This window comes from Corvus cornix, chromosome 1A (assembly GCF_000738735.6).
Source record: "Corvus cornix cornix isolate S_Up_H32 chromosome 1A, ASM73873v5, whole genome shotgun sequence".
In the NCBI taxonomy this organism is placed as follows: Eukaryota; Metazoa; Chordata; class Aves; order Passeriformes; family Corvidae; genus Corvus; species Corvus cornix.
Genome location: NC_047057.1, coordinates 40,097,171 through 40,120,910, shown reverse-complemented (window position 1 = coordinate 40,120,910; position 23,740 = coordinate 40,097,171). Strand labels below are relative to the sequence as shown.

General features: G+C 37.5%; 1 protein-coding gene across 1 annotated transcript in view; it reads right to left on the bottom strand.

The window, feature by feature from the left end:
- Positions 1–23,740, bottom strand: part of TMTC2 (transmembrane O-mannosyltransferase targeting cadherins 2) — a 235,776-nt gene that overhangs the window by 43,324 nt on the left and 168,712 nt on the right. Inside the window, exons 8-9 of the mRNA XM_039571159.1 lie at positions 14,792–14,913; positions 1,087–1,168 (exon numbers count right to left, since the gene is read on the bottom strand). Coding sequence (XP_039427093.1) covers positions 1,087–1,168; positions 14,792–14,913 — 204 coding nt within the window. The remainder of the gene's footprint in view (positions 1–1,086; positions 1,169–14,791; positions 14,914–23,740) is intronic.

The window sequence follows — 23,740 nt, the reverse complement described above, 5'->3', positions numbered from 1 at the left end:
ACAAATATCCCTATCATCTTTACCTGTACAGGCGTAACTAGAAGACAAGGCCATGAACTGCAATGTTTCATAATGTAAAATAATGCAACACTGGGCTACATTAATTTAAATGCAGTGACATGTTCTAAGTCCAAAGATTGATTCTGGGAATCTAACATACAGAATTTCATACTCCATATGACCAAACAGAAATACAACATGTGAGAAATTCAGACAAAGATATCACAGAGTAAAACCATTGTTATTATGTGAGATTAATTTTCCCTTTTGCCTACTCATTTTTATTTATCAGTTAGAATCAGAGGAGAAAATTAAAATAATACCCAAAGATATATATATTGTGGTTTGTGGTTCTCTGTCTTCTTCCTAAACTAAGATTAAACTTATTACTTTCTATATGTTCCAACTGGCACAACACAGCTTGTATTTTAAGATTTGTCCATTATCAGCTTTAAATTACAGTAAGAATTAGTCCATAAAGATAAATCATTTTGGTTCCCTGAGATTAAACACATCTGGAAATATTTTTTACACATCTAGCAAAAACAATCCAAAGTTACAAAGACACCTTCAAATTAACTGTGTGCTTTATGCACGTACATGGCTTAGAAGGAAAGATACAGCCAACTTGTCAAAACCTTTTGTAATACTTAGCTGTTTCAAGCCAAGAAGGTGCTGGGAAGGAGGAAGATGTAAGGCCTGTAAGACACTTCAATATATAGAACCCACGCACACTAAAGTGAAACTTCTGGTTGCCCACCCACCAGCAATCAGTGAAGTCAGGCCAAAACTGTTAACATTAATATTCCAGGCCATGAAACTTTGACATACGGCAATAGTCACCTTTGTTCTTTCCCAGAGAGACAGCAATACTGAAATTCCTCTCATAGGAGGAAAGCTATGCAAAATATGAAATCCTTCTCCCTCTAAAATGATTGAAAAATTGAAATGAAGTAATATATGGTAGAATATCTTTCCTTTTAAAGAAGATATTTTGCCAGTAGAACTTTTCAAACCTTTAATCACTTGGAGAGATTAACAGCAAACCTGGAATATGTGTGGAAATCCTATCTATCTGAAACGTACCATAATGCATGTAGCAGTTTCCTTTGGTAGGATCCAGCTGAATAGCCTTCATGAAGTACTTCTCTGCCTCACTCTTGCGTCCCTAAAAAAAAAAGGGGGGAAATTATTTTAACAGTGTGTCACCCTGGAGCAATCATGTATAGCTAAAATCTCCAAATTCCAGGCACTGGAGAAAAACAACTACTATTATCACTAGACTTTAACCTAAATAAATAGGAATGTTTAAGTGCTATAGTAAGTTTTGTGGTCAGCTACTTTATGGAGCAGATCTCCAGACTGAGGAAGAAATGTATCCAACATCATCAATATCCAAGAAGTAAGGAAGGGGTAGAAACATTGCAAAAAGTATTATACAGGGCTTTTGGGTGAACATTAGCTCCATGCTACTCTTCTGGACAAGCATTACACTTACCCAAGCTAAAATCAGAAGGGAAACTAGGACAGAGCTTTAGTGATGCTCTTAAAAAAAAAGTGGGTGGGGGGGATGGGGAAACTAAAGCATGCTGTGGTTTTATGAAATCACAGAATCCTAGAAGTTCTCATGTTGGAAGGGACCCATAAAGATCATTCACTCCCACACTCCCTGCTCCTCACAGGACTACCTAAAACCACGTGACTAAGCGTTTTCCAGATACTTCTTGAGCTCTGATAGGCTGGGTACTGTAACCATTTCCCTGCAGAGTGTGGTCCAGTGACCAGTCACCTCCACAGTGAAAAACCTTTTCCTAATATCCCCTCATGCAGATCCGTTTCTTTTCCTCGTATCCTAAATAACACTATATACACAGGCAAAGGTAAAGTTACCACAAATGAAAGTACATAAATACAAAATATTTTAGGGTTTAATGTGGAAAGTAAAAAAAAATATGTATTTCTGATTTTAATGTGGGAAGTAAGATTTTATCAGAAATCAATTCTGACAACCATAAAACAACTGTAATAGAAATGGAAATTTTTAAAGACAATGGTCAATGGAATGACAAAATGGTCATGGGACAAAAACACCCAAAACCAACAAAACCAAAGCATAACAGAAATGATGGTAAAAAGAATAGACATTTTCTAAGACAGAAATTTCCTTATCACTGGAATCACCAACCACTATAGTTGCATTATGGTCTAGAAGTGCCAGAGCAGATCCATTAGTGGTGATTATTCTTAAGAAAACTGTGATATTGGATCAGCCTTGTCTGACACTCAAACACAAATCAACATCGCATATTCAGTAAGACACCTGCGACTTGTTTATCCCTACCCCACGAAGTAGCTACTGTGGTTTGTGCTATAAAATAGGCAGCCTGCAGGATAAAGAACAGTAAAGCTTAACCCCTGTGGAAGAAAGGCATTGTGGTCTGCACCTCTCGAGTTGCCTTGAGTGTTATTTCACAGATACAGCCACATAGGCTTTCTCAAGTTTTGTGGTCTGGAAACAGAAATGGCAGACATCCTGCATTATCCCACAGGTTAACATAGGAATAACAACGAGGTCTGTTCATGATTACAGCTGCTTTAGATTCTCAGTATTTCCCTCAGGGGTCTTAGAGACAATAAAATAGAGTGAAGGAAGTTGTGCAGCACACCAAGAACTATATGAAGACCAGGTTCCACCAAAACCAATACAGAGGCCATATTTCAAGAGATCATCCTGGCAGAGATACAAGCAGGCTTAACATTTACAAAATTCCAGTTTCACAAAATGAATGTTCATTGCAGGTAAGAATTTAGCCTTATTATTTAGTAAGCTTCCTTTGGTAAACCCATATTCCTTAAAGTCAAATCCACATGGCACAAGGTTCCCCTCAACCCAATGGTGCAACTACATGATAGAGTACACTAACTTATACTGCAGTGGCTCATCCCTGCTTTATAAAAAAACCCAAACAACAAAACAACAAACCCACGAACAAAAAGCCCCAAACAAATAACCATATAACACATAGCCCAGACTGATTTTTCCTCTTCTACTAGTGCAGTAAAAACACACACACACACACACATATATATATTAAACACAATTTTTTTTTTAATAGCATATAACTATAGTTAAGAACAAAAAGTGATGAAGAAAATCATCATAAATTAAAACAATTGGCAGGGGAAGGTGATAATCAAACACGCAGTTTTGCACATTTAAGTCCAAGGCTGGCAATTTTGGTCTGGCAAAAGTTACAGTGGCTTATCTATATTCAGTATCTCTTCAAAATGAGAGGCACTAAGCATATGTACCATTAATACTGGCAGAATGAATATATACAGATTTTGCGTAATTGCCTTTTTTAACAGACTAACATAATTAGTTTTAGCTGCTTGCACTCTGTGTCTGTTTCTAGAACATAAAAGGACAGCTCATTGCATACAGTCACAAAATTGTAGCTTCTACCTACAGAACTATAAGGCCACAGACATTTGTCAAACATGATTAATTTTTATTTACTGGAATCACCAAAAATATATGACTGCTCTACTCTTTTTGGCACTTTCCAAATGGCATAGTGCACTCAAGTTCAGGCTAGTCAGGAGACCTACAATACACAGTGATGACAGGTGCCAGCATAAATAACATCGAAGGAACAGTGCTATTTACAGGCTCAAGTGGTCATTTCACAGATAAAGGGGAGAAAAATCTTTAATTATATCAACCAAGACATAAAGTTATCTGATCAAAAATTATTAACAAAGCTCTATTTGCTCATGTTGCCCATCATTTTCATTTATCCATGCTTGTCAAAAATTATTAAAAAACAAAGAATAAAAGTGTTTTCTTGCAGACTGGCATTGTGAGGAACCTTGCATCACACCAGCTAAAACGTCCTCTTTAATGCAGTCTACTGCTAAAATGTCAATATCTCAGCACAGATTTAATACACGTTATTTTTTGTGTCGGATTATGTAAAATCCTACCACTTGACAGAATCAGACTATTTCACAATTAAAACTTAGTATTTATCAACTGTTTTTTCAACTATCCAATGTACACCTTAACTACCCAACAAAATGCACATGCTGTGTAGTTAACTTGACAGTAATCCTGTCATTGTCCCTTTCCCACTGCACGTTCTGTGTTAAATAAAACAGATGGTCTACAGGAATAAAATTACAACTTTTAAAGAAAATCCAAATAATTGTTTAAACAGCTGAAAAACACTGATTTGGGGCAGGAAGGCATTTGGTGTGCATGCTCACTGTTATGTGTATTGACCCATAGAAATGTAGGCATTGAGAGCCACTGGAAACCCCCCAGTTTCTAGCAGCAGGGTTTGCAGTCATATATGCACAACGACATGCTCTGGCACTTTTACAAAGCAAAAAACTCTAAGTTTACAACTGCATGATAGCAGACTTACTTGAAGGATAAAGAAGTTATTGACAAATTTTAATGAAAATACTTGACAGCTCTGAGGATTAATAATGGGATACAAAATACCTTTCCCCTGTTGGTCACCAGTTTACATTCAGTCCAGGTCAGTAGCTAATGAAAAGGTGCTATATGACAGCTACCGGTCTGCTCAGGACAAATGAGTGGGTGGTCTCAGCCCAAGCCCTAATGGAGATCCTCTGCACAGACACACTGGCATATTTATGGCTTCTCAGTGCAGAGACTAATGAGACAGAATCACAAAACAATCAATGTCAATCTCCTTGCTGAGGAAAAGAACATGATGAAGACACTTCAATAATTGATCTGGAAGTCTGGGTGATATTTGCCTTACTGGATCAGGACCTAAAGAATATAATGAGGACAAACTTTCTGGAGTTTTCCACTAATAAAGAAAACATCAATCTTCCTCTCCCCTGTCTGATGCCCAAATAAAGATGAATTGCTCCTCATTACGATCTTCCAGCAAAACCAACGAATTTAAAAGATGAAAAAAAAGTTTAAAAAGTGCAGGTAAGTAACACAGGGCTCTTATATCCTAACACACAAGTTGTCCTGGCTTTCAGAAATACCTCACTCACCACAAATCATGCAGACTTCAAATCAGAATGGCTGTGTGCTTGCAGTTTTGGAAGACAAACAGTTGTTTAAATATTTTTTCAGGAGCTTGATTTTTAAGACCTGTTCTTTGCAGTTGACTGCAAGAGGTTTTTTGTTTTGTTGGTTGCTTCTTCCCTAGAGACCAGAACAATGTATCTGTGCTTGATAATACGGTCAGACATACAGCTTCTTGGGCTTTCCTACAAATGACTGTTATGATCACCAGAACAAACAAAAGAGAGCCAGCTAAGGGCAGTTGATACATTAGCAGGAGACTGTATTTATCCTTAAAATATTAAAAAGCTGAGGACAAAACCAGCATTTCGATATCCACCCCTATTTTTTTTCCTCGCTTTTCTGGTAAACTGTGCCAAATTCATGTTGAGGCAGCTGTTGTACTTCAGGCTGCTGGAAGGCCAGGGACCCTGCAATGGTAGTAAAACTGGAAAAGACTAATACAGCTGAGCAGCTCTGAATAACCCTCCTGTGGAAACTATGATGACACAGTGGCAACCAGTAAGGTGGTTCAACAAATTAGGTGGTCTCTGCAATTTGAAGCCACTTTATATGACATAAATATTCATCATTCTTCAAAACTTATGAGGGTTTCACCAGTAGGACACAGACTTCATTCTTCAATACAGTTTTACCAACTTTAACTGGTAATAATGGGATTGCATAAAGAACTTAATTTATGCCACAAATGCAGTTGACTGTCACTCTCCACATCTGTTATTTTTTTTTTTGGCAAACATTCACATTTTTAATAAAACAAATTGAATTATGAAAAGATTTATTAATGGAAGTTTGATTAAAATGTGCACACTGAATATAGAAAAACAAGCATTATGTTACATGTTTTCTTCTTCCTCTCTAGAATATTTTAAAGTCACAGACTATTCATTGATAGTAAAAATGTTTGAACTGAAGCTGTGCTTCATGTTCAGTTTCCATGTTTCTTCAAGTTATTACAGACCTGCATATCTGTTTCACAACCAGTTCCTTTTCCCTTACAAAAGTTGTGAGGCCAAACACAACTTAAATGGTGTGATACTGAGTAAATGAGTAATAAATTCTTCACAAGCTTTTACTTAGCTGGACTAAGGAAACAGGAACTATAGAGTTGTATCTTACAATGATGTCATTGACATGGGCAAGCTCCCCACCCCTGCGATAAATATTAGTAGTTCAAAAACAACTTTAATATCTAGTACTTACTAGCTAAAGGGAGTCTTCTTTTTCCTTCATTTTGCTGTTATTTCTACCACTCTTCCCTCTTCACTATGAATCACAATAGAATTATCTTGTACCATAATTTGTATGTGAAATGCTAGCCCAACTGAAATATACAGGACTTGGATTATTAACATCAAAGGCCTGAAATTTATCTCAGTTTCTATGCTTCCTGTGCATTAAGGAGATAAATCCTGCCGTCTCATCTCATCTTTATTAAAATAAAATAAAAACAACCGAACATGGCAGAGAAGCCATCTCAGCAAATGGAAGCATGAACTGGATTACTCTGGAGGAAATTACACTATAAATCTTTATCTACCAATTTGCAATAATTCACCATGTACTAAACTTTACTTCATAATAAATGTGAGGCAACTTTCTCATTATTGTCCAGTGCGACACATCCACATAACTTTGTCACTGAGGTCATGACTGACATTCTCCTTCCCAGTCACTTCACTGGACCAGGGTCCTCACATGCACAGTCCAGTACATTGCATACTACTTGCATAACCCAGTACATAACCCAGTTGCTTTTTGAAAAAAAGCCTTGTTAGAAGCAATAAAACACAAGCTCTTTAGTTTAATCCTCTATTTGCATCTTAAGTGATTAACTTCCATCTTAATGTATCACATTAGTCCTCCTTCAAACACATGAAGATTTTTGTTGAGTAAAAATCCATCTATCCATCTACTAGCTTCACTGAGATTCTACTGAAATGTGATTCTACTATGAGCCAAGGTTAATTGGGAGAGCAGTAACATAAACTGTGCTCTTGAGTCTACATCTACAGTGATAATTACAGGCATGATAACCACAGAGCTGAGACTGGAGCAGTGTCCATTGACTTTGGTGGGAATCTACTGGAGATTAAGCATTTTTGAATGTGACACCACTGCATATAAACTGGCACACAGACTTGGAAATTTAAAGCACAGCTCACAACTTTACTGGCTTGGGACATGATTGAAAGACTATTAACATGGTATTGTCTTCAAGTATTATATATCAAATTAATCAATAATATGTTAAAGCTACTTGACATCCATTTTCTTGGTTTATGTGTCTCCTATCACCAAAACCATTCTTGTTCTACTGAAGCATTCAAAACAATATAGAAAAAAAATTTAGGCATAGGGTTTTTTTCCTCTTGGAGGTTTTTTTTTTGGTTGTTCTATTGTGATGGGGGTTTTTTGTTTGGTGGGGGTTTTTTTATGAGGTATCTATTTTTTAGTCTTTCTTTTGGGGTAACTTAAAGTCTAGAAGGAATTTACCTCATTACGTCACTGTTGGAACCAAGAAATATTGTGTTAAGTCTTAAGTAAACTTTTAAAGAACAGATTACATTCTATACCTTGTGATTTATTTACTGTCTAGATCCCTATTGAAATGTTCACTTTGGTCATTAAGCTTTGACCATTTTGTATCGAAAGTATGTAGTGAAATGTGAAGTAAATTTCCAGGTAAGTCCCTTTCTTTTCTGTTCAGTCTTAAACCGCATTTTATATTTTCTGATACAGAAGTGTATTAGTATCTACTCATATTTCACTTGTCAGTCAGTAGAATATAAATTCAGTATTTTCACATGCTGTTTTCACTGAATCCTATGAATTTCTTCTAAGCTAAATTTGGCCTATTTTTCCACAATTACTGACAAAATTACTACACATAGAGTAATTATGGCAGCTATATTCAGCCATGTAATAAAACAAAAAAGATTTCTCTTTTGGTGGCTTAGAACTAGATGATCTTTAAGGTCACTTCCAAACCCAAAGCAGTCTGTGATTCTTTCATGAAAGCAATTCATCCTGTGTCAGTGATGTTCTCTATAACAAGCTTTAAATTTATGTTGAGTAAAGTGAGAAGTTTAGGGCTCCCCCTTTCCTGTCTACAGGAAGTTAGAAACACAATACCGAAGATGAGATCCCTAAAGGAGGTTAGTGAGGGGTTATGTGCCTAAATACCTGTTCCAGAGTCATTTATGAACTAGACAGATTTGTCATATTTAAATGAAAAAACTCTGTTTTACAATTAATTCTATTACAACTGGCATGCAGCCAAGCACATGTCCTAAGGGGACTGAAAAGTATATCTATGGATGCAATACTTCTGGCACACAGCCAGCCTCTGAAGAAATACAAGCTCAATAGATGTCAGCTATTGAAATTTCTGTAGTTCGGAAATCCTGTCATTCAGATTGGAGGTGCTAAAGCTGCAGATACACGAGGTAACCAAACCTTAAAAAAATAGGGCTCACACTTCTGAAGTCAATAAACCTGATTTTCCACATTGAAGAGGGAAACCCCTTCCTTCCAACCCCTACAAGTGAATTGCTTGTAAGCTGGAAACAAAAACGGAAACAACTCACATTTTGCAAACTCAGAACTAAATACAAACTTTATGCTTGGATCAGTTTTAACCCTCAAGATATTTCAAGTGGCAAGAAAGCTCATAGTGTCTGCACCAGGCTCCAAAGACAAACTGAATACAAGACAGAAAAGCAGCAGTGGCTATTGCTTGGCTTAACTTGATTTCTCAGGGCATTCTCATGGATTCAATGTCATTTTTATATTGTCATGATGTGACTTTAACTGAAATATACTATTTTCATTAAAAAAAAAAAGAAATCTTCCTAGAAGCAGTACTAACAGCCAAAGGATATAGTTTCCCAAAACAAAGTACCTAACAGCTTTGCTGATCTAATTAAATTGACCTGTTCAGAAAATGCCTTTTCACTAATTAAAGATTTCTCTATGTGTAAGCATTTATCATTCCCCTAAGTATAACTAAAAATATTTTTGTTTGCTTTAAAGGAGTGTATTAGTAAAAGAAGAAACTGCTCTAGAAAATCATGCCTAGATTTAACATAGAGCATTTCAATTGCTGTGTCTTAAACATAGTCAGGATTCTTTTGACATCATGACTGTTCTCCCTCATTCCTGCTTCCTTCCAATTTGCGCAAATCTAGAGAGACAGAAGAAAAAAGTAGCAATCAACCAGTGACATGAAAGATGACAATATGACAGATTTTTCCAACAGAAATGCAAATTTCCTTTCTGTGCTGAAACACCAGCAGCAAGTAATTACAGAAATAGTAAATATTGAATTAGTCTATTCATTGTACACCATTCTCCTCTTCCCCTGCTGTCCCATTCTCTTCTGTTCTTCCGATCTTCCATCTATTTCTATGTTGTCATTTATTTCTATTTATTTTGAGATGACAGTCAAGGACTACACCAATTACTGAATATAGTAGGGTATTTGATAGCAGCACTATGAGTAATTTCAGAACTAACCAAAAATGGCAGGATACCTCTCTGGCCCTCTGTTTGTCAGAAACATAAGCAACAAACAACTGCAGGCAAAAATATGGTCACTCACTGAGGAGCAATTATTTCAAAACTTAAGGAAAGTATTAAACTTCAATATTGATACTTGAATGTCACAATCCTGTTACTTTACATTAATCCAAAACACTGCCTGTTTCTATCATGTCTATGACTGCTTTTTCCCAGTCCCCTTTTGAAGACAACATTCTAAAATAAAATACTTTATATAATAGGGAATCTTTTGGGATGATTATTGCTGAATTTAAGAGTTTGGAGCTCCAGCACAGAAATTTTACAAGGCAAAGTAAATTTTTCTTACAGCACTTTGGGTGATTTTCCAAGCCAGTAAAAAATAGGAGATTAACAGCACTGCATGGTGCCATGTAAAATGCAAGAAAACACTGTGCAGTTTTTTCGAGAGAAATATAGCAAAGCCTGTAATTCCTAGATGCAACACACTAAATGTTACAATATGAGGCTGTCCCTAAGTACATTAGCAATTACAGCCACTACTGCAAACTATGCAGGGTGGCTTATGGGCTCAAGTTCACTCAAAACAGATAAAACAAAACTTCAAAACATTTATTGATAATTGAAATAAAGCTTCTCAGACTAGCATGCTACTGTAAGAACCAACCACTGAGTGATGGCAGAGAGACCAGCCATCAGGAAGGAGGGTTTCTTAGTCTTCTCTTTAGGACTACTAAAGTGAGAGGAGGAAAAAAAAATTAAAAGCCTTACTTGTAAATGATTTTTTTAGCATGACAGCCAATGCCTTCTCTTCTAGAAGGTCTGCTCATATAATGGAAAATGAATTAGAGTACATGCTCAAGGCATCACCTGGCACTATCATTTTTGACAGACTCATTTTTATCCTAAAGCTGGGAGCCTTGCAATTTTAAAGCCTTTTAAAAAATTATGCTTTTCTTTGTGATATAGAAATAAATTAGGTAAGCAAGGATGAGGCTCATATGCTGCAGTATGAAGCTACCAGAAGATTGGCTGTGTCAACTAACATGTCACATTGACAAATAAATTCCTCAAGTAATTTAAGCAGCTTAACAAGTTAAAGGTATGAAAAGCACATAATGCTAAAGCACTACAGTTCTAAACAGCTACATGTCCTTTCAAAAAAATTAAAAAAGCACAAACCTAAGCCCCAGACAACTGGCTATTTTCCAATTATTCTACTAACTGAACTACTAATCATGATTTTCAACCACTATATTATGCTGTCTTAACATATTTTCAAGAAAATTGTAGCTTAGTGAGCTGTAATTCTTAGATATAAACATATAACATGAACTAATATAGGAGTTAGGAAATTCTTGTGACTTACAATATTAGGTAACAAGACTGTAAATTCATTAGCTATTCTTCTGGAGCTCTTAAGCTGGTCTGGTTTTTCCTGCGTATAGAGAAGCATCCCCAAGTCCATCTGGCATCACTTGTATCTTTTCCAACATAAATGATTCTCTGATTCTATGTGATGCTGCATTCAGTAAGCATTAATACTGGCAACAGACTTGAGAAGGCAGAAAAACTGGGATTAAAATTAAGCCACTTCATTGGAATTAAAGTAAGGAAGTAAAACATAGCTGAATTTGTGAACTTTACAGGTCTAACTTTACTGCTAGGGGGTTTCATACTAGAATTGCTTTTGGCTGGAATTTAGGAACTTGTCAGGAAATTACCTCCTCTCCTCCCTTACACCCCCAATTTCACTGACAGAAAAATTTTCTATCTATATTACCACCCTTCATTTCATCAGCCATCTCACATTTCTCTCCTAGAAAAGAGACATAGAGAAGTGTTATCAACAGTTTTGTCCCCGTATCTATAATCAGAAACAGGTTTGTAAAAAGTTCAAAGGTTTGGTTCCAACAGAAAAGGGTAAAGAAGCCTTCTAACACATCTCTTCTCTAACATCCAAAAACTAACTGAAGTAGGCTTTTCTCTCTCCTGAATTTACAGGTTGTGAGAAAATTATCATTAACCCAGGTAGCAAAGTGTAACAGAATAATAAATCACAGTGGTAACTCAAGTTGGAATTGGGCTGAAGTAACTAAGCTAAAGGGAGCACCTCTAATTCAAATCCCAAGGAAGTTTATGAAGACTTCCAGGAAGCATGTCAGTTACAGCAATCATATCTTTGTGACAGGAACTAATACTAGGACAGTTCAGTATGCCAGAAACTAGACAAAATTAATTTTGTGAATCACTGAGCAGACAGTAGCCTGCAAAACAGATTAAGTGACCAACATGGAGACAAAACCCCCGTATTTTACTGCCAAATCTCTTCATCCATTTTCCTGTTGAATATTTTTTCAGACCTGCAGCTCAAAGAACTAATTGGAATAAATGCCAATTTTCAATAGATCAAAGATAAAGGAACTTTATTTTTCATTAATGGAGTAACCATCAGAAAAATATTGTGCCATCTCTAAATACTTTGTCATCATAACGTTCTTGCTGTATGTTTATGAAATCCTACAAGTCAACAGGACATCAGCACCATCCTTTCAGCTTATACTGCTGTCAGTATAACAGACATCAACCCTATCTGCACATATTGCCATGAATTTGAGAAGCAACAGTAATAAAGAGAAAAGCGTCAAGAGATAATAAAAAACAAATGTGATTGAGAATAGACTACAATTATGGCATAGACCAAGTATAGGAACGTAAGTGTGTGTTGAGAAAGGAAATAAGGATTTATTGCCTATCACAGTGCAGTATTCAGTGTTCAAAGCTGTATACAGCTCTTCTTGCATGAGACACATTCTTCCACAAACACAGCTCAGATGCTCAAGGTGGAATCCACCCCACACATATCTTCCATTTATATCCCCAGAGAAAAGTAAACAGTTCAATTTTACCATAAGGGCTCATGAACATTTTTCATTGCTTCCTTCTAAAAGTTGGGATAATAACACTAAAGTTTAATGCTATACCTGCCCTTTCATAATGAAGGGAAAAATTAAAAAAAAAAAAAATTAGTGGCTCACAATGTTGTACACTTCTGGGACTTGGGGATTTTGCTGTTTTGAAGAAAACTGTGAGACCTTGTTTCTCAGAACCACTGCAAGACTTTCCCTAGCAGACCTCATATGTCACACACTCAGCAGTTGAAAAAATTAACCAGAGGAGTACAGAGGAGTACTGGGGTGGGGGGGGGGTGTGTGCATAATAAAAAAATAAATTTAAAAAAAAAAAATTTTGGATTTTATTAAGAAAACTCTTTACTTCCTGTCCTGGCTCTGGACAGGGTTAACTTTTGCAGTGGCCAAAAGGGGGCATGGCCAGGACCCAGAGGTTATTCCATACCACCTCCCCATCCAGGAAAGGGGGAAGGGGGGTCACTTGTGGAGCGTGGTGGTACGGTCAGGTATTGCTGGGGGTTTCTGTGTTGTGAGCATTCCCATGTGAACTGTTCGCCACTCTCGTACACTTCATTATTAATATTGTTGCTCTTACTATTTGTTTTCTTATTTTATTACTGTTTGCAGGTAATTGTTCTTATTTCAGCCCATGATCTTTACCTTTTGTGCCCCCAATTCTCTCCAGCCTGCTGCAGCAGGAGGGAGAGGGAGTAGTGAGAGAGCAGCATGTGGTTTGGAGTGTTACAGTGGGAACACTAAATTGGGAAATACCATTCCTAAACCACAACACTTTCCACAGCAATTCCAATAAATTAGCACTTTTGTGTCGAAGATCTGCTAAGAAGAAACCAGTAACACCGACTTGCTCCTATTATTCTTAGGTGCAAGATATAAAGATATCTGCTAGAAAAGCAAGGCAAATAAGGAAATTCTCCTGTACAACCTACTTGCAGTTCTATTCCAGAAGAAGGTAACCAGTAGGCGCATATATTTGTCAATATCCTAGCAATTTTAACAGTAACTAGAAACTGTTCAAAAAAAAAAAAAAAGCCTTTCCAGGATGTGGAACTGACAGGCAGTGGGGATATAACACTACCATCCTGACTTCCATCACAAGCTAAAGCCTTCCCTTGCAGGTAGCTTTTAATCAAACTCTGCATTTAACATTACACAGCAACACTCACCAACTTTTTAAGTATTTCAAACTATGTTGTCACCTGTTACTCACACAGAAAACTTTTGTTGTAATTCCTTCCCCTTTTCCAAATTCAGATACTTTTAGCAATAATAGATCTGAAATTTATTATGAGCTGTTGTTTTCCACTGGATATCTACCCTGTGTAAAAAGACATTTTTTGCTTGAAGACTGGACAGCAAAATCAAGGCCATAGAAAAAGCTTATCACTAGGTAAAAAGCTGAAGAACTGTAAGTTGAGGAATATTCAGACTGAGGCATAAGGACTGAAGAGCCATACAGAGGCATATCAGTAGAGCACAGAAAGCAGTTACGAACCCACTACAACGAACAATGAAAGCAAATGTAGAATGGATGAAAATGAAAGAGGATATTAGTCAGAAAAATGTGAACGAGAAACAGAAAACAAATGAAAGGCTGTTTTAAAACAGAATTATTTTAATAAAATAGAAATCCATTTTCATCTTCAAAATGTGTTAAAATCAAGGAGGGACTGGCACTTTGCTAAAACTATCATGAGGCTAGTTTAGCTGGAGCTGCAAGCACATCTACAGTCAAAAGCTAAGTAAATTTTACAGAAATAAAGAAGCCCAACTCTTCTGATTTTTTAGAACTAGCTCTTAGTAATTGAGTAGTTCCTTTCACATGCTTAAAGAGATACTCCTAAAGAAGTGCAAATTTAATGCATGAGATTTTTTTCACAAAGTACAGGTGACACCCAGCCATAGGCTGCTTCAACAGCCGAGTCAAACACTGAATATCTTACTGAATTAATTCCATTACTTGTCATCCAAAGTACTTATAATAAAGGCTTTATTAAACAGAGAACTCCTTACTGTGCATTACAAAGTTCATGTGCCATTATAACTGTTTTCTTCCAGCACAGAGTTGGCACTACTTCAAGAATAGATGCAATGTCTCAGAAAAAAAAACCCAATGCTGTCAAAGTCCTTAATTAAACTGAATGACTGAAATAATGTGACAAATAAGGCAGTAAGCAATTTTCAGGCCAAAGCCTTCCCATCCATTTACCTAACCTACTCAAAGGGCCTGGGACCACTTCCCAGGAGGTGCTGATAAACTCACCGTCAGAGCCAGCAGTTTTCCGTAGGTGAGATGGGCTGGGATGTGGTCGCTCTTGGATCGCAGTGACTCCACATACCAGTGCTCTGCTTCGGGCAGCCGGCTCATTCTCATATAGGCTTCTCCTGCAGGGTCAAACAAACGCTAGTGAGAATGCCCAAAATTCTTCAAGGCTTTCATAATTTATTATCTCATCATTTTCTATGTTTTAAATGTGCACAGATCTTGAAATAGGTGAAGTTATTTGAACACTTGCAATCATACGCGCACAAAAAATTCTTGGAGACATCTGAGTGAGGAGATTAAGTTAAGGCCTTATTAGGGCTGAAATAGCGTAGTTGAGATGAAAACTATCTTTGGAACAGAATTGCCAGAGAGAGCTCCAGTTGCTAGGTTTTAGTCAAAAGTCTCCAAGTAACAGAAATTTTACCTCATCTACTTTAGAAAAGCTACTTCTTTTCCATTACTCTACATTGCAAAGCATGGAATAGCAGCAAGAACATGGAAATTTTGCATTTAATAGTAATAACTCAAGAACCTAAATTTTGTTCTAAAAATTAGGGAAGTTTAAGAAAAAAGTCCTGAAAGTATATTAGAGGGAGGGACAAGACAATAAAAAAACTAATCTCTGAATGTAGTTATATTAGGTCATCTGCCACAATTTGTTCAAATTATAACATAGCATCCATTATTTTAAAATTGCTAGTCTTAAGAAGTCACGTACAAAATGACCAAAACTGGACATTTTTCAAAGTGAAATACTTTATTATGAGAGGCTAAGGCAGGCAGTGTTGAAGAACAATAGATGATGAACGGGATGTCAGAAAGCCTGCTATATTATGTTTTTATATATATTATATATTAGTGTTATACAGGTAATTGCTGTCATGAAGTTTCTGAGAAAGAGTTTAGCATACACAGCAAGAGTCTCTTTCTTCAAGAAGCAAACACATTTCTCAAAGGTTGGAAACAAGCAATATGAAACAAGTATGTAATGTTGAAGAATAACAGCTTTCAGATGAATACTCTGCACTTACACAGCTCTTTCACAAGGGCTCTGGATATAAACGTGCCCTCGCCTAAGTCAATGATGGTCTGAAAATTCCTATTGAAGATTCGAGATTTCATCATCGCTGCAGCTGATCCATTTCTAATAAATGACTAAGTATCTTCCAAAAATTATTAAGTCACAGTTTATCAAATGCTACTACTGGAGGATCAAGAGACTACAGCTGACCCAAGTAAAGATCAGCTAAAGCTGTCTCCAGGTGAGTCACAGCCTCCAGTTCTGCATTACATGGAAATTAATAACTGTGAAGGCATCAGGGACACAGAGGGACCAAAGTTCTTTATTCAAGATTGAAGCCAACTACCACACCCCTAAAACCTGAAGAGAAAGTTTCTAAAAGAGGAAAAATAAGGAACTCATACCATGGGAGCTACTTTATCTCTGTATCTTGAATATTTACAGAGGCTAAGGAAGATTTTCTTTATGAAAGAAAATTGGACAAGGCCAGGTCAGATTTTTCTTTTTCTGTCTTTGTCACCACAGGAGAAGGATTCCAGGCAAAATATGGCACATAAGTTTTGATTTTTGGGCGTTAGGGTGTGGTGCATGCAAAATGACCAAACTTCAGCCCACAGATAAAATGAGCATGACGTGGAGTCAGAAGTCATGCTGAGTCAAGGCTAAGGGAAGCCAACACGATTGTTATCAACAGACTTTTTTCCAAACAGGTCTGCTGTACTTAGAGGCTTGCACCCCTGTTTGGAAAACAGTCTATTTGTTTTAAATCAAAGATCTACATAGCATTCTGTACTCATGCACTGATCTTGGATATCCAATTACATACATTGAAGCACTCAAGTAACTGCTACTGTTTAAGCCCAAACTAAAAGAACAGTTCCCTCAAAAAAGCCTAGGCTAAATTAAAAACCAAATCCAACAGGTAAGAAACCCCAAAAGAGCATGAACATGAAATTCAGTAACCACAACACTGCATGCGATTTTTTCACTATGTCAGCACTCACAAATCAGTGACATAACATTACACCTTATCTGCACAAAGCACTCAGGAATGTTGAAAGGATGGAAGAAGCCAGAAGTCAAGCTATATGCTCCCCTCAACTCCTCCCCCTTGCTGCATGCTTTATGGCAGAATGTTTAATTATTTGATTGCATACTATTTTTCCCACAGGCCCCTGCTTCATTAGTGTACAGGAAATGAGGGATCCATATTATCCTTCTCTTGTCTTCAAGTGAAAAATTCCACCCCAACCTGTTACAGCTTGGCAGAGTTTCAAGCAATTAACAACAAGAAGCTTTAAGAAGTAATGTAAGCAGCCATAAGAGATGGAACTATTATCTGCGGTAGTAAAGGCTGAATGCACTGCCAAATTTCAAATAGATCCAAGGTTCTCATCTATTTTTCATTATGTATTCTGATATAAGAAGAGATTAAAAACTTTGGAGTACTTGCAAATTCAATTTTTAACTGGTTTTAAGAGCTCAACTACTTCACAAACTAAACACCTAAAACTTTGAGGATATTTCTGAGTAGGGCACCTAGAAACGAAGCTACAATATGTGAATCTAAATATCAAACTGTAAAGAAAGAAACTTTCAGAAGTTCACAGATGAAAACTGGGAGGAGCTATTGACTTCCCTGAAGGAGAAAGGCCCTTCAGAGAGACCTCAACAAATTCAAGAGATGGGCAATCACCAACCATATGAAGTTCAACAAGGGAAAGTGCCGGATTCTGCACCTGGGCTGGGGCAACCCTGGATGTACAGACAGACTGGGGAATGAGAGGCTGGAAAGCAGTGCCTGGTAAAGGGTCCTGGTCGATGGCAAGTTGAACATGAATCAGCAGTGCCCTGGCAGCCAGGAGGGCCAATCCTGTCCTGGGGGGCATCAGGCACAGCATCGCCAGCCGGGCAAGGGAGGGGACTGTCCTGCTCTGCTCTGCACTGGGGCGGCCTCACCTTGAATATTGTGTGAACTTTTGGTCACCACAACAAAGAAAGATGTTCAATTATTAGAGAGTGCCTAAAGCAGGACAATGAGGATGGTGGAAGGCCTTGAGGAGAAGCCATATGAGGAGCAGCTGAGGTCACTTGGTCTGTTCAGCCTGGAGGAGACCAAGGGGACACCTCACTGCAGTCTGCAACTTCATTGTCAGGGGAAAAGGACAGGCAGGAACTGATGTCTTGCCTTCATTGCTCAGTGACAGGACCTGAGGGAATGGTCTGAAGTTGTATCAGGGGAGGTTTAGGTTGGATATTGGGAAAATGCTCTTCCCCCAGAGGGTGGTTGGGCACTGAACAGGCTCCCCAGGGAAGTGGTCACAGCACCAGCCTGACAGAGTTCAAGAAGAGTTTGGACAATACTCTCAGGCACATGGTGTGACTTTTGGGGATAGTGCTGTGCAGAGCCAGGAGTTGGACTTGATCCTTGTGGGTGCCTTCCAACTCAGCTGATTCTGTGATTCTGTGACTCTTTGCAGGTAATTCTCTATAAATGAACATTTTTTTTCTGAGGAACCTGTATCAAGAATTCCTATATTTTGAGTAATTAGAACATAGATTACTACAGAAGGAAGCACTGTTAGGGGGTCTGTTATTAATTCCATCTTCTAAATGAGAAAAAGAAAAGGTTGAAAATTGACAACAGCTCCTATCACTGCCATACTCAAAAACCAGAATAAAATCAAGCAATTGGTAACTGAACCATTAATTCAATCAAGTGAATTTATGCATTAGACTGATCCAATTTAATAATAGCTATGCCAGCTTGAGATGATTTTCCAACAAAATGTCAGAGAAAACATGTATGGATTGATTTCTGTAATGCAGGATGCATTTGTGTGTCTGAGATAAAAATAAGAAAAATAATATTTGTCATTTACAATCATGCATTCATATAAACTTGCAACACAAATGATTTAGTCATTAGAAAGATAACAGGAGTGTCCATTGGCAGAAAATATGCAAACCAACATGTAAGCAGATTTCTTTATTACTTTAACAATTACTTTTTTTGCAAAATCTTTCAGCTCTCATGCTAAAAATCTGAAAGATCACACATGGACACTTTATTAATAAAACTTGTCAGATCTGTAAAGCTCAACCGAGGTAACAATGACAGAGAAAGAAATTCATGGCAGTGAAAACATTAAGACATAAATGGGCAGTTTTTTCCAGTCCCTAATCTGTATCAACACACAGACGTGCAGCACTGCCTGCACAATGAGTGGTGGTAATAAATTCAATAGACAACTGGAGTAAAATGGGAAAAATCAGTAATTCAAAACTGTTTCCAGTTTTACAGGGGTTAGTTCAGTTAATATTGTCTGAGTTTTATGAACCTATTTCTTGGCTTATTCTACTAGAAAGAGCATATATTATTAAACTGTAATTCTCATTTACTAATGTAGTGCAAGAAAAACACTGATATGCAACCATTTAAAGAAGTGCCTACTAAGTTCATTAACATTTCTATTAATACCTTCAAAGAAATGAGAAACAGGATACCTTTTAAGTAGATTTACCCCACCATAATTAAAATTCCTGTACTCAAGTGGACTTTATTTGCCACAGAGATAGACTACTTGAAAAACCGTTCACCAACAGTGTTTTCCCATATTTCCTCAGACTCCCTGGAATTTAAAAATAATTCTTCAAAATAAACAAAATTTAACAAAACCCCACAAAAATAATAAACTAGCCAAAACCTCCCCACTAAAATCATGCCAGGATATTAATTATAATGAAATATTTGATTAACATAGCATTAACAATAATTAACATATAATTAACAATAATTAAAACCCAATAACAATCACAATAAATATTAAATATTTATATTAAATAACAATTCTAATAAAAGATTAGCTTACTAGCAGCCATTTCCCCTAAAGGTTAATATTTTACTTGATAATTACTTGATAATTAAGTGGAATGTGTTTGTAAGAAAAATAAATTTTAAAAAAGGACACAAGACTTTCCAATACATACCACATATTGTTAAAAAGCCAAACTAGATAGCATTTACATGAATATATGTTACATGGTTCTAGACTAACCTCTCATGTTGATTTCATGTTTGTTCTGTTTCAGATGCATGTAGTCATACCAAGCAAAGGCAATATCCTGGCAGGGAGCATGCCAGACTTTCTGATCAGAAAGTACAATAGAACTATGGATGTAAAAGCACTGTATCTCCACAGGTGAAGGTACCCATACTTTCAGATTAAGAAGCTATGTCCCTCCAGTGATCCTCCTTTTAGGGCCCCCAAAGATATTGCTGAAAAGACAACTGAAAAATTATCTCCATAAAGGGGACAATGTAAGGTAAATCTGCCTTGCATCATCCTTGTATTTGTTAATTATCTGCCCCTCAAATCTCTGGGTGGTAAAATTGTAATATAGAAAATATAAAATTTGACATGGACAAGACACCAGATGTCAAAACACAAAGGAAGATGGAGATGCCCTTTGAAAAGAAAAATCTTTAATATATACACTCCATCAGGATTTAAATTTAATTTTTTCATCATTTCTTTGAATCGGGAGTAAAAACAAGATGCCTTAGAAAATGATGGAGAGCTTTGCATCCCTGTGTGACACAATACCACAAGGAGTTTGTGTCTTTGACAATGCAACCATGCAGCTTTCTTGTGCAAATCAAGACTGCAGATGTGCCTTACCATAAATGGACCTCTCTAGATATACGACTTCCCTCTTTTTTCCCTTCGGTACCAGTGCATAAAATAACATAATAACTCTGGAAGCACAGTTTGATGTTATACTATACTGATGTCTAAGACATACTGCAACAGATTAACAGTTTTGGTTATAAATATGCAGTGCATGCACATCTTCCCCGAAACAGCTGAAGCATGTGAACATAATGAGCATCAAGTTCTGCACAGACCAAGTACGTTCTGCGTAGATATTTTTCCTTTTACAGACTAATCTCCTTGAAGATTTCAAGGAACATATTGTATTTTATCAGGGTTTTTGATAGATAGGAGTCAATCCACATTTACTTTGGCCGAGCAAATTCTTATAGCCTCAATTAGCCAAAGCTGGTATTATCTGATTTAATTAGACCACTAAGCTACTTTTGAAGGATACACCTAAAGTAGAAAACAGATATAAAGGAAGGGCAAAATAACATCAGTTGCAGCATGGAACAGCATGGATATTGCAGAGCTGCTTCCTGCTGTACAAAGGCTTCCAGTAAAAGAAGTATACTGACAAAAATAGAGGCATTGATTGAGCCCACACAAGATAGGTAATTTCATTTTCATGACAGTATAGGTTTCTTTAAAACACTATTAAGAGAAGCACTTTCCATTAGAACCATACCTAACTGGGATCCCTGTAGTCCAACTTCAGTATTGAACCAAATTTTTGGTCTGCAAATGTTCTGATTATACTTATTTTCATATAAAACCCTGCATGTTTAAAATAAAAATGCATTTCATATTTAGAACCAGCTTTTTCAGACTATTAACTAACAAAACTCAAGCATTTCACATTAAAATACAGATCAAAGAGACAAAAGTAAGAAAATATGGGAACCTGGGGGAAAAAAACCCCAAACATGGTCTCAAACACTGAATCAATTACCATCTCCAGCAATCCACTGCTGTAACCTTCATACCCAGCTTGAATCCCTCAAAGAAAAGTGAAAAAACAGGAGACACTGCAATCAGATTGAAGATTCATACTTAGAATCACAGAATCATTTAGGTTGAGAAGACAGCACAGATCATCTAAGTCCAACCTTTGACTGAACATCATGTCAGCTAGATCAGAGCATCAAGTGTCACATCCAGGCACTTCTTGAACACTTCCAAGGATGGTGACTCCACCGCTCCCCTCAGTAGCCCATTTCAATTCTTGACAACCTTTTCAGGTTGAAAATTCTTCCTGATGTCCAGCCTCCCCTGGCACAGCTTGAGGCCTTCTCCTCTTGTCGTATTGCTGGCTGCCTGGCAGAAGAGACCAACCCCCACCTGGCTACAACCTACTTTCAGATAATTGAACAGAGTGATAAGGTCTCTCCTGACTCAACCCCAGGCTAAATATGCCCAGCTCCTTCAGCTGCCCCTTGTAGGACTTGTGCTCCAGGCCCTTCATCACCTCCACTGCCCTTCTCTGGACATGCTCCAGCACCTCAATGTCTTCCTAGTAGTGAAGGGCCCAGAACTGGACACAGAACTTGAGGTGTGACCTCATCAGTGCAGAGAACAGAGAGACAATAACTTCCCTGGTCCTGATGGCCACACTATTTCTGATACAAGCCAGTATGCCTGGACACACACTGGCTCATGTTCAGCTGTTGGCGACCAACACCCCCAGGTCCTTTTTCTCTGGGCTGCTTTCCAGCCACTCTTCCTCCCCGCCTGTAGTTGTTGTGACCCAAGTGCACGACCCAGCAATGAACCTCATACAATTGGCCTTGACCCATCATCAATCCAGCCTGTCCAGGTCCCTCTGCAGAGCCTTACTGCTCTCCAGCAGATAAACACTCCCAACCCAAATTAGTGTCATCTGTGAACTTACTGAGGGTGCACTCAGTCCCCTCATCCAGATCATCTGTAAAGATATTAAACTGGATTGGCCCTAATACTGAGCCCTGCAGAACATCACCAGGAACTGGCTGCCAGCTGGATGAAGCACTTAGCTACTTAGCTTTGGACACCAGATATAAACTACCACAGTCTGCAAAGTCTCAGAGTGGAAGGGTTAAAGTATCAGGATGAGGGTGGGAAGGGGGAGCAAAGGAAGCCCAGCATTTTATTCCCATCACCATTGGAGAGGACTCCGTTCTTATTTCCGTGGAATATGTAATAAAATGTACATATGAAAGAAAAAAAAATACCCTTTTTCCATTCAAGCTAGTTTTAAAAGAAAAAAAAAAAGACTTGCAAGGTACACTTAGTAAGAAATTACCAGCAAAACTTCATGAGATGCATAGGAAGCACACTGATGACTAAAGCTTAGATAAGTGCAGGTACCATACTCTGCCTAAGTTATGATGTGGGGTACATATTTCACAGCTTAATCATCTTTGGATCTTATAAATTAAGTGTTGCTAAGCATGCACAGTAAAACTATACCAAAGGGTTTCCTGGAGTTCTAAACAATATTTCAAATTAATTCAGTAAGAAAGCATCTAATGGGAGCAAGGGGTAAATGGGATAGGAGCCTTAACAATATTAACAGGTTTGCAGAAACAGCCACATCCACCCAAAAGCATAATCAAGTAAAGTGATAGTTATGTTATAATCATCAACACAGAAAGTCTCTCTGCATGCTAAGCCTTTGTACTTATGATACAAACCTCTGCACCAGATGTAAAATCTGGCTCTCCTTTTCTGGTCTGTACACTTGCATATGATTTGTTTTCTGTCCCTGTGCAATCCAGCAGATTCACAAGGAGAAATTTAAACTTTATTTGTGCATCATGAACTGTATTCACTCCTGCAACGTTAGCTTTTTTGTGACTTGCATTTCTCATTAAAAATGTTTGTAAGGCTTCGCCTGAAGCACATTTGAAAATAGACATTCAGATGTTAGTTAGCAAGGGCAGATGAAGTGCATCAAGACATTTGTCTTTATGACAGTATCTAAACCTGAACAATGCCACCCCAACATCTTTCTTGTTACTGTTTGGTATTAAAATAAAGCCTCCATGGTCCACTTCACACCACTTAACTGTCAGGAGTATGAATTACTGTAGCAGGTGGGCTAGTGTGGTTTTAAAAGCAATGTAATACAATCAACTGTACAATATCAGATTTCAAGGAACGCAAAAAGACATCTAGAGCAGAGGCTGATCCTTAAGCAATCCTAATATTGGCATTAAAGTGTTCAAGATCCCATAGGGACCATTTTATCTTTTGACCTCAGGCTTTAATTGAAACTTTAAACAAAAC